The sequence below is a fragment of the Vigna radiata genome, chromosome 9, assembly GCF_000741045.1.
Source record: "Vigna radiata var. radiata cultivar VC1973A chromosome 9, Vradiata_ver6, whole genome shotgun sequence".
Classification (NCBI taxonomy): Eukaryota; Viridiplantae; Streptophyta; class Magnoliopsida; order Fabales; family Fabaceae; genus Vigna; species Vigna radiata.
This window is the reverse complement of record NC_028359.1, coordinates 8,633,532-8,645,602: the sequence shown is the minus strand read 5'-3', so window position 1 is coordinate 8,645,602 and position 12,071 is coordinate 8,633,532. Positions and strand designations below refer to the sequence as shown.

The 12,071-nt window shown below is 28.8% G+C and overlaps 1 protein-coding gene across 4 annotated transcripts; it reads left to right on the top strand.

Annotated features, from left to right (window-relative positions):
- Window positions 1-6,172: 6,172 nt before the first annotated feature.
- LOC106774097 (ELMO domain-containing protein A-like) lies at window positions 6,173-11,671 on the top strand. Of its 4 annotated transcripts, none has more exons than XM_014660937.2 (9): window positions 6,173-6,557; window positions 8,236-8,345; window positions 8,806-8,874; window positions 9,031-9,146; window positions 9,227-9,281; window positions 10,172-10,292; window positions 10,566-10,613; window positions 10,805-10,899; window positions 11,253-11,369. In XM_014660937.2, the coding sequence occupies exons 1-9, from the start codon at window positions 6,485-6,487 to the stop codon at window positions 11,253-11,255; spliced, it is 690 nt and encodes a 229-aa protein (XP_014516423.1). In that variant the 5' UTR covers window positions 6,173-6,484; the 3' UTR covers window positions 11,256-11,369. The 4 variants fall into 4 exon arrangements, with proteins under 4 accessions (XP_014516423.1, XP_014516419.1, XP_014516421.1 ...); XM_014660933.2 differs by having other exon boundaries at window positions 6,177-6,557; window positions 11,249-11,671; XM_014660935.2 differs by lacking the exon at window positions 6,173-6,557 and adding an exon at window positions 6,892-6,975 and having other exon boundaries at window positions 11,249-11,671.
- Window positions 11,672-12,071: the final 400 nt, after the last annotated feature.

The following is a 12,071-nucleotide window of genomic DNA, read 5'->3' as shown; positions in this document are numbered from 1 at the left end:
AAAAAAAAAAAAAGTATATATGATTGTGTTGGACAAATTAATGTGTATTTGATAGAGATGCAGAGTTGGGTCTCTATTTTAAATTATTGGACATGTTGGGGTCTATTTTAATTGAAGAGATATGTCCACATTCAAGGTTCATAAAATTTGTGTCATTATTTAATATTATTTATATCAACAAACATTCCTACATGGCTCTTCATATATAGTTTGTGTTTATTTATTTACAATGAATGGGGAAGAGATAGAACTATATATAAATATAATCCACTTATTAAAACAAATTTATAAAATGAAAAAAAAAACAACCTTTATATATGTATATATAAACATATATTGTTACTATTATATGTTACAAAATCAATCTAAATTTTTAATGTATATAAAACTCTAAGAATTTTGAAAGAAAGAAAAGTAAAATATTCTAATACTAGAAGAAGAGGATTCTACATACGTTATTGTAGACATTCTACATTTATTATAAGAGTGATGTAGATGTATTGGTGTGTAAGATAAAGACTTTCAACATTATATAAGACTTGAATTTTCAAAAATACAAGTTTTAATAAATAAAGAATGAAAATATTTACAAATAGTCTATATAGAATCATTCTTTATTTCATGGAATTATATTTCTTTATAACTTTGTTTTCTTTATCTTTTGAAGTTTAAGTAGTCGAGTTATATGTTTTCATAATAGGTTTAATTGCTCAAAAGATAGCAACTGATAAACTAAGATAACTCGATTTTATTTATTTATTTATTTATTTTATGAAAGTTAAGTGAAAGATAAATGTTTTAATTCAGATAAGTGAAAGATATTGTTTTTTAGAGTGACTTGATATTTAAATTTAATATTCAAGATTCAAAGTGATTGTTCATACATTATGATAGGTTGAGAATCATGCAATAAGAAAATAATATCTTCAAACATAAACACACCTACAAATAAAAATAAAAATTTAAATAAAATCCAATTAGATATTCAATATAATTTAGCACTTCAAGACTTATAGCCACCAATATTTAATAACAAAAATTACTCAATATGTAATTGTTCTATAAATATTTCTCGTACAACTTTTTGTAAACAAAATTGTAAAGTAATTTTTTGTGACCAAAATTACAAATCCTTCTCATACATTTTTTTTTGTGAATAAAAATATAAATTCTTTAATAATGACATATAACTATCTAAGTTTTTGATACACCTGAGAGACTTATTGAGTTGTGGTGACCCCTCTTAAATAAACTCTTCATATTACTCAATGTGAGAAATCCTTATGTAATTCTTGAGTGACAAAAAAAGTATAACTATCACTCAAGCAACAAGAGGATGCTAGAGTTTGTGAGAGAGAGGGAGAGGTTACATCAATTGTCTCTTTTTTTGTGTTGATGCTGCTCAAAAAATGTAAATTTCTCAAATAAGGAAGTTTTTTCTATATGAGAGAATAATGACATTCTAGGAAAATGAGATTGCTTAAGTGAAATATATTGAAACCTTGTTTTTTGTGTTCTTTTTTACTTATATATACAAGATGAATGTATATAATTTTATTGACTTTAGTGTAATATGTTTTATAGGACATTATGGGTTGTAAGGCAATCACTGTAGTATGCCATTTTAAAAAATAAAAATAAAAATAATAAAACATGAATGTTTTTATATCAATTGTGTTTGTATCTAATATTGAAAGTAAACACACATTTGTTATGGTCTTAACCAATGTCATATACACCTTCTATATTTTTATATTTATTATAGATACAATTTGATGTAAAGGTGTGTATATCAAAATATAATTTATCATGGTATTCTCTAAAATGAGAATGTGATATAAATAATACATGTTTTGTGATATGTAATTATATTTATATAAAGTCAAATTGGTGTTGTATCTCTTTAATGAATTATTTTCTTTAAAGATCCATTAGTGATATCAGAACTGATTGTTAGTTTTGGTGATCAGCTCATACAAGTACAATATGATCCATGTATTGAAAGTCTTAATGATAAAGAGTTCAAGTAAGCATATCTCATTATGATAAATGACAGTACGAAAAGGGTATTTGTGGTTGGAAATGCTTTTGTATGAGGGGCAGTGTAAAAATGTGGAAGGGACTTACCTTGGAGGATGATTGATAAATGCAAGTGTGAAACTAAGTCCCCACATGGTAGAAATGAGAAAGTTGAGCATCTTTTATAAGAAAGAAAATCATAATCTAGGGGTGGCAAAATGGGTCAATCTGATTGGTTTAGGCCCAACTCAACATTGTTCCATAAAAAATGGGTCGGGTCAAGTTGGCTCATCAAACATTGGTCCATAAAAAAGTTTAACTATATATAAATAGATTTTTTATTAATCGAATTTTTTTATTTTATAAGAATTACTATTTTTCTGGAAAAAAAATTATAAACTTTCTTTATCTTCTTTTTTAATATTTGATTCCAACATTTATTTATTTATCTTCTTTTTTATATTTGATTCCATCATTTATTTATTTGAAGATCACATTAAGTTATAAGACTATTGACATTAAGGTTTACAATCCTATCTGATTAGAATATTCAACAAAATAAGTTCTTCTTTTGTATTTTTTTTTTTGGGATAATGATATTTAGACAACATTTTTTTTACAACATTTGAACATTGATTACGTGTCAATCTGTGATTGGTCAAAAATTACTCCACAATAGTGTTTATGATTATTATTATTGATTGTTGAGTAATTTTTGACCAATCACAGATTGACACGTAATCAATGTTCAAATGTTGTCAAAAAAATGTTGTCTAAACATCATTATCCTTTTTTTTATCTTTTAAAAAATATGTTGCATGTGGGGGGTTTTGGGCTTGTATATGATGTTTAAGGGCTCAAGATGAATTTTTGTTTAGTTATGATTGTTCTGATGTGCTCTAATAATTGATCAGAGTTTTCTATGTGTAAGTAGAGCAATCTGTGTGAGGTAGAGTTAGTNGGGAGCATCTTTTGAGTTTAGGAGCGTATANATAGGTAATGGAAACTAGTAGTAATTTTATACTTGTTAATATNTATTTTAACTTGTGTATTGGTTTCACTTGAGATGTGTGATTGTGATTTTGTTTGATTGGAAACTAATCTCTAATGTGAAATGTGGAATGTTTGTAAATTCTATGGTATGAGTTGATGTGTTAAATGCAAAAATATATTGGTAAATTGTTTGAGTATAATGATGAGATTGAATTATGCTTTTATCGCTTGGACCATTGTTTTTGGGTTGATTTAGTATTCTTGTCTCTAAGAAAAAATTGATTTGTCTAAGATTGTCCAATTTGATATATCACATGTTTTGTTTTGAACTAAAATAAGGTATTTTAAACTAAGAAGGAACTAAAGTTGCATAGATAATCAAGTTGGACAACTTACTCAAGTCAATTTGGAAGTTAAAACTTTGATACAGTGTTGGACGGTATCACAAAACTGATGGGCATCACTCCCAAGACTCAAGTTAGTGAGCTTCAATGGTCTAGAGTGTCGGACACAACTTTGGGACCACTACCTAACAATGAATTCAAGAGAGGCAATCTCCTAGTCGCATTGGGCGACATAGTGAGCATTAGGAGATCAAGGTTTGGGCGCCAAGTGTAGGGCATTGGGTGCCACCCTACTTTGTGGTTTGGGTAGTCCTAGTAAAATTTTGATTTCTAATTTGTTAAGTGTTGAATTGAGTTGAAATTTTTATAGTTGATCCTAGACATATGATTTTTTCACTTTGACCATTTAGATCTCTGACTAGGTGTCTATGGTTAGAGAAACGTTTTTTTTTTCAAATTTATATAATTAATGGAAATATTGTAATTGAATGTTATGCTAATGCAATAGAAAATAAATAATGAATTATTAACATATGATTTGAAATAAATAATAGGTGATTTATGTTATGAGATGAGTTTAGATTTAAGTAAAATAAATATGTATGACATGGTGTGATGATTTAAAATTACATAAGAATGTGATGAATGAGTTATGTGTAATATACTGTTCTTTGACTATTTTCTTGTGATTGTATTTATCAATTTGATAATGTTTAATGAGAATTAAGATGAATGTAGTATTTATGTTTATATAAAGAAATGTATGGATTCGAAAGATATGTATACTTTTGTTATTGTGATGTTCTTAGGAGGAAGACTACTTTAAGTAATTTAGTATTATTCATATGTGTTCGTGAGAAACTATTGTAAACTCTACTAGACTTATAACATAGAGAATATTATAGTCTAGGTAGTAAGAGATGCAAGATGTTCTTATGATTGGAATATGAGGTATGATCTCTTTTCTGTTAAACTTATCCTATCATGTGAATTTTTTTTTTATTATGAGTTAGAAAAAAATATGTTTTTGATTCATCTTCAAAATATCATCCCGATTGATTAAAATGTTAGTGTATTAGTGTAACCTATAGTTTTATAAGTATTAGAGGAGGGAGTTTTAAAATTTGATAAATAATGATAATGATGTTCTAAGTTAACTTTTAAAGTTATAATTGAAAATTCAATAGCTTTACTCTTTATTTATTTAAAAAATATTATTTCTCTAAAATAATTACACAAAGCATTGATAAAATTAAACATTTGAATGAAACAACTAAAACCTGAAGGACTAAGTTTGAATATAGACTAAAGTTACAATGTTTCCTTTTGACTGAAAGTTATAACTTATAATACAATGTCCAATAATTTCAGAAACCAAAACAATGATATAGATTTCTTCAAGCAATAATAATTATGTATTTAATTATAATTAAATAATTTAAAGAGTACTCTTTGCTATTTAATGCATTTGACTTTTATATTTGAAATTATTACAGAATTAATTATTTTAATGAATAGTTTTCCAATGTGTTTGGTTTCAGCGTGGTTCAACAATTTTTTATTCTATTTTTACGTTAACATTTCTTTTATTTCTTTTATTTTTTTTGTTAAAAGCAATTATTTAGAACTTTCTCAAACTAAAACATTTTATATTTAAATCGATAGAATTCATTTAATAGAAAATTTAACATTTATAGCACTTTTATTTTTTCTTCATTTTACAATTTTTATATGAGAATATATATATATATATATATATATATATATATATATATATATATATATATATATATATATATATATTACAAATTAAGTTAGAAATACAAAAAAAAATGATAGTTGAATATGTAAAAGAAAAAACCAAAAAATAAATAAATAAATGGAAAAAGCGACATCATATGTAAGCCTAAATTTAGTATGAAGACAGATCTAAAATTTAAATTTTATATTGTAATAACTTAATTATTCTACTGAACTGTGGTAAAAAAAATTACTTTACCAAATATAGTAACCTTTTATTTTAAAGATATATGTTTTTAATTCTTGTAAAATTAGTGATTTTTTTTTTTCATTTTTCATTTCTATAAAATTTGAAACAATCTTTTACTCCTTTTAGAATAGCTGAATTTGGATATTATTTTTTATAAAATACAACTGTTTTATTTTCATTCGTTAAATTTTCTAATCACTATTTATAATTTTTTTACATTTAATTTAAAATAGATAAATAACATTTATTGTACAGATATTAAAATGTAGGTATCACAAAATAACATTGTATTATAACAATAGATAGAAATACCCATAGATATTTTATTTTAACACATGAATCGTTAAGTATTAAGTACTGTTACTAAGATCATACAATATTAAAATAAAAAAAATTCAAATTAAAAACATTTTTTAAGTATTTATTATTCATATAAACATTTTTAATTGAGTTTCTAAATGTTTAATTTTTATATATTTTTTAATTAGCCGTTTTTGTTTAATCTTTCCCAAATAAGTAACTTTTATTATTTTTATTAAAATTTGTATTAAATATATAGATCTAAATTTAGAATTTCTTTTTATTGAATATTTGTTTTTCTAATTCGTTATCTAGTGTACTTTAACAAAGATATTTCTCAAAATAATAATAAAACATTTCTATTTATGACAGCTTTGACCACAATTAATTCCAGTCATAAACGCTAGCAGCAGCAGTAGTAGCAGTACTCTTACTCGTTTTCAAAACGCTTCCGTTTTATATATATATATATATATATATTATTCTTTTTTTCTTTAAATACAGTGTCGTTTCGCATCGTTGTGTTGAAAAATTAATTCCATAACCAACCACTCTCTCTCACTGTCTCCCTCTCTTTCTATCTATATCTAACAAAACGACAACTCCATAATCAAAACGACACTCTCGCTCTCTCATATATACTTCAAACACATAGAAAACTCCTTCTCCTTCTTCCGTGAACCTGTAACTGTTTTCCGCACTCTCAGATCTTCGCGCGGAACCTTTTGCAGTTCGAATCGCGTTCTTCGGATTTTCGCTAGAATGAGAGATTCGAGGTTATAGATTAAGATGCTACAGTATCAGTAATAGTAGCTTTTCGGAAAAGAAGAACACAACAATGGAGGATAGAGGAAGCTCATTCGTTGCTGTGAGGAGAATTCCTCAAGGAGAAACCTGCCATTCAAATTCTGGTAAATTTCAGAACAAAATAAATAATAGGAAAACGAAAATGCTTCGAAGTTTCTCTTTTATTTTTTGTTTTTTTTTTCCGTTAATTTCGCTCTCTCTATGTATATTTGAAAGTTCTTTTTCATTGTTCTCTCTTCTGATAGGTTTAGTTTTTGTATTTGTACTTTGTATTGTGGTATGTTGTACCTCCTCTTTCCTTTTGCTTTTTTTTTTCTCTCTTTCTCTCTCTTACTCTTTTCTGCAAAAAAAAAAAAAAATATATATATATATATATATATATATATAATATTATTAAATTACCATTAATTATTATTATTATTACTATCGAATATATGGGCCGGGATCGGGATCGAACCGCTTAGAATAGACCGAATCAAAACGCGAGTTGCGTGATGTTTGCTGCTATTCTTAATTGCATTGGTGGGATGCCGAATACATTTTGTTAAATTATTTATTATTTTATTATTATCATTTTGTATTCTGTTTTCAGACAAAGAACTTGTATAACTTTTGCAGTTAGAATTATGCAAATTCAGATGTTAGTTTGTGAGGGTTGGTTGTTCCCCTAGATCTAGCGTTCGTGAAATTGGGTTTTGTTCGCGTTGTGTATTGGAAAATGCTGTTCACGTGTTGTGTTTGAAGCTGGTTCCAAGAGTTATGATTCAGAATAAAGCAGTGCGGAGATCTCCTATGATTAAGCGCTGCTGCGTTGGCTCTTTTTCATTATTAGTTTTATTGTTAATGTGTGTTTCTCTGTTTAAGGGACGATGTGGCATGTGGGTCCACATCATCCAGGTATAGCCTTAGTTTCTGGATTGACCCTGTTGGGAACACAGAAACTTCTTGTTAAATGTTATGGAGGCATTTAGGATTGAACAAAACTCAGTTATGATGAAATTATTACTCTATAGGAAAAGAAAATAAAAAATTGAAATGAATTAAGGTGCTTCTACAAGTTCACCAGCTTATCCATTAGTTCATTTATAAAGAAACTCTTTCATTTGGCTTCCCTGGATGTTGATTTTAATTTATAGAAAAAGTTTAATTCATTCCATCTTATTTTTCTTCTTTTTCATTGGTGCTTGTTGAGAAGTTTATCCAAATAGAGCTTTTTGGTGTTTATTGTATAAGCGCTTATGTGTAAGTGGCTTCTACTATTGGTCAATGAATAGAATTTAACTACTTTTAGGTTGTTTGATGTCTTGATAAGCTTATCTTGAAGATCTTGTTGAAATAAGCTGACAACAGTTTTAAAGATAAACATCAGAAATCATTATCATAATCTTTGTAACACTTTTATAAGTACTTGTGTCATAAAATAAGCCTAAATTAGTTGTAAATAAAGCTTTTTTGAGCTCCCCCTAAAGATTGAATGGCAGATTGTGTCTCTTTTGCCTGGCTATTGAAATTTCTGTACAGCCCATAAGGGACTGAAGTTTGGGGAGATTGCAATGTTGGTTTTTTCACAATTTTGTATTACTTTGTATTTTAAAGCTTTCCGGTTACGTTTATGAGGATTTGATTAGAATAAATTGTAAATTCGGAAAGCTAAAAGAATGTTGCCACTTTCTGTGTTGTTTGAAGCACTGCTTGTTGATCCATTTACTTAGGATGAAATATGTAACATAAGATAAATTTAGGTAGAATCTTCGTTGATGGCAGTTTTTTTTTTTGTTGCAGCTGAGGTTGTGGCGGGATCAGCAGCATGGCTTGGTCGAGGTCTGTCTTGTGTCTGTGTACAGAGAAGAGATAGTGATGCTTCTAACTCTTTCGATTTAACCCTCGCCCAGGTACTTTTTTTATATCAGTAGCAGCACTTAGTTTCTTGTTCAATTATCTCTTGTAGCAGTGTAAAGATACTAGAATTTTTGTATAGAATAAATAAACAAATGAGCATATTATATAAGCAAATGAGCATACTATACATGGCATGCAATATAAACATTTTACGATTTAGGTTTGTGCTGAATGATGTCTTACCAAATAATAAACATACTGTTCAATTGTATTTCTGGTTACGTGTTTCTTTTTTATTTGTTTGTTTGTTTGTCATCCATATATTTTGTATGGTTTGGGAGTGCGAGGAAATTTAAATCGTGACTGCCAATAGCTTGTCAGTTGTTGTGTATAGTAGTACCAAGAAACTCGAACTCCCTCTACCATATGAATTTGTGGATCACTTTCTTACTTATTTTTCTGTTAAATATTGTTCTTTATAATTATACATGGTGTTGAATTTCCAATTCTCAGGAGGAATGCTTACAGAGGCTACAGAGACGTATAGATGTTCCCTATGATAGTTCTATTATTGAGCACCAGGTACCTTTGATATTATTACTTTTTAAGTCTATGAGCAATTGTGGCAACCATTACGATGTACACTTCAATCTATGTACTCAGCTCTATCTGCTGTCGGTTGGCTTATTGCTGTACGTGAAACCTTCAATGTCTTAATAGTGCAATTTACATATTTAGGATGCCCTCAGGGCTTTGTGGAATGCTGCATTTCCTGAAGAAGAGCTTCATGGCTTGATATCTGAGCAATGGAAGGAAATGGGCTGGCAAGGGAAAGATCCATCAACAGATTTTAGGTACTTATTGTCCTCATGTTCTTAACTACTGAGCTCTTTCCAGCTAATATTGTTAATGACTTCCTCTATATATTTGGCAGGGGTGGTGGTTTTATATCATTGGAAAATTTTCTTTACTTTGCTAGGAATTTCCCGGTACGATATCTTTATGGGCTTTTCACTCTTATATGATTTGATAGATTACTTTTGTTGACCAAAATTAAAGTTTAGAATGGAAAGCATGATGAATGAGAGCTCATCGTTAAGTAACATCGAAATTGTATTAGTATTTGTATTTCTTTCAAGAGAATGGGCCTTTAGTTATTAGTTTATAATATTGAAAGGGACTTCTGTAGATATAATGTTATTGTTGGGTATTGGTTTTTGAACAATGGGTATTTCTCACTTTGTAACGATTTCAGATGAAGTATGAATTCGTGTGTTTGAACTTTATCCATGATAGAAGAATTGTGGCCATATATATTGTGTACGGTTTGTGTTTGTCACATATAGCATATTCTCTTGCTTTCTTTGAGATAAAGGTTCAGTAGCAATTGAGATTGCAATATACAGGGGAACTATGTTTCAATTAATTGATTTCTTTTTTTTGCCTTTGTCTTTGTTTTAAAATTACACGTAAAGGAAGCTTTAAAGACTCTGAAAGTAAACATATTTAATCCTATTTATTGCTTTAGGCCTTCCATAATCAACAATGATATGTGGACACCTCAACCTCTTATTTCTTATTCTCTCTTGCATCTTGTCATATCATAATACCTTTCTCATTATTACTTCTCTCCCTTCTTTGTCATTCTCTCTCAAGTTTTAGACTAGCTTTTGGTGTCCACAAAACATTATTGTTCCATAATTTACTATGTAGCTAATCTAAAACTCACTTTGTACATTTTCCTGTGAGACCCTCGGTACCGTATTAGTTCATCGCTATAATTAATGTTGTTTTGGTCCCCGATAACTACAAAAGTTTATCTTAAATCTAATAACTTGTTTCCTTTCATGTTCTTTATCTTATACTTTTATTTTTGTAGAAATCCTTCCAGGATCTTTTACGAAAGCAGGAAGGAGATCGATCAGTGTGGGAATATCCATTTGCAGTTGCTGGTGTTAATATCACTTACATGCTGATACAAATGCTGGATCTTGAAGCGGGTTTGTTACTTCTGTTGTTCTGACTTTTTTGTTCGCCGTTATAACTTCTTTGTTGTGTTGTTGTCACGTCTAAAATCAAGGTCATTGAGTACCCATGATAAAAGTCTACTTAATATTTAAGGTGCTCTTTCAATTTGTATATGGACATTTTACTTTTGCATAAAGCCGTATAACAAACGTCACCTGCTATCACTTCATTGATGGTACCACATTGTGATACATTGAATCAGTATGTGGATCAGAAACATCTAATAATATGCTTTGCCTTTACAGTCAAGCCACGCAATCTGGTTGGAGCAACTTTTCTAAAATTTCTTGCAGGTAGCGGAACTCTCCCTTTTCAATTCGTTATTTTCGTTTTGTTGAATTTGGAAGAGCGGGAGGATTGAAATTCTAGTTAAAATGAATAGGGATTATTTACAATGTTATAGCTTTTACTTGCAAGTTGGAGCCTTCATTTTATGTTAAGCTTGCTGTTTGAGTAACTAAATTCATTCCTGTTTGTCTGACAGAAAATGAGTCAGCTTTTGATCTTCTCTATTGCATAACTTTCAAGCTAATGGATCATCAATGGCTTTCTATGCGGGCCTCATACATGGATTTTAATGTACGTATTCTATGACCTCAGCTTGCTGCAGAAAATTTGTGGCATAGATAATTTTTTTCTTGAGTGTAGAAGTTTGATGAGAATAGAAAATTAGTAAAACTTGTCCTTCTTTCAAAATAGATGGAAGATATCCTGGAACTGAAAACTAGTTTGAATATTTTTATGCGAAGAGGAAATGCTCTGCTTGAGCACTTCACTGAGTAACTGGCATATCCTTTTATGACTAAAATATATTTTTGGTTTTTCTTGTTTTTACTAAAATTCTTATTGATCTTTTGTCTTCTAAAATACAAATTTTGGTAATTTTTTCACTTAAATATTGGTCCCTTTGTCTCTTAAATTCTGACAGGCAGTGATGAAAGCAACACGACGTCAACTAGAGAAAGAGATTCTGGTTGAAGACATAACGCGGCTTGAAGATTTACCCTCTTACAAATTACTCTCCCGATAGTATCAGTCTCCTATTTTTGGCCATGAGGCTTTTGTATATCATTCCATGCTCCTATCTTAATTTCCACTCCTCTTCTTAATTCAGCAATTTTAACGACATTTCAGCGAGAATGAGCTATATAACATGTAAAACTGATGTCATGAGCTTAATTCCTTATACGTGATCTCAACAAGCTTTGAGATTCAGCAGTTAAGTTGAAAGATGATATTTGTTGCCTGAAATGTAAGTTTGCTTGGTATATTGGACACTTTTGATTTGTGGTTTGCCACTTTACCTATTTATTTCCTTGCAGTATGAACGGGTAAATGGAGCTTGAGGTAATGTGTTTCAGAAACCCTTATTTCATTTTCATGACCTTGTGTCCTATGAAGTATACGTGTTTCATAGGAAAAAATATTACATGGCATTATCATATAAGGATGATAACTAATAAGGATATCAATTATAACTAAAAAGTTTAATAAATTTTGTAATTATAACGTTTTCCCTCCAATTTGAACAAAAAGAGAGGAAAGAATAAAAAAAAAGTACTATAATTGTGTAAAAAGACAATCATCATTCATATATTGCTTTTTTCTTTCCTTGGTCACTGTTTCCTTTAATTTATAATCATTCTTCTTTTATATTTTTTTTTATCATCAAAAAATTTAGACATTTTTTCAAAATACATTTCACTTAAAAAATTAACTTTTAAACTTCATTCTTAGTTAGAGGTGTTTAG

Bases quoted from the DNA above. Each gene is read 5' to 3' on its own strand.
- LOC106774097 (XM_014660933.2), top strand. From the start codon at position 6,485: ATGGAGGATAGAGGAAGCTCATTCGTTGCTGTGAGGAGAATTCCTCAA. The intron at 8,875-9,030 runs GTACCTTTGATA...TTACATATTTAG, and splicing joins GTTCTATTATTGAGCACCAG to GATGCCCTCAGGGCTTTGTG. The intron at 9,282-10,171 runs GTACGATATCTT...TTATTTTTGTAG, and splicing joins ACTTTGCTAGGAATTTCCCG to AAATCCTTCCAGGATCTTTT.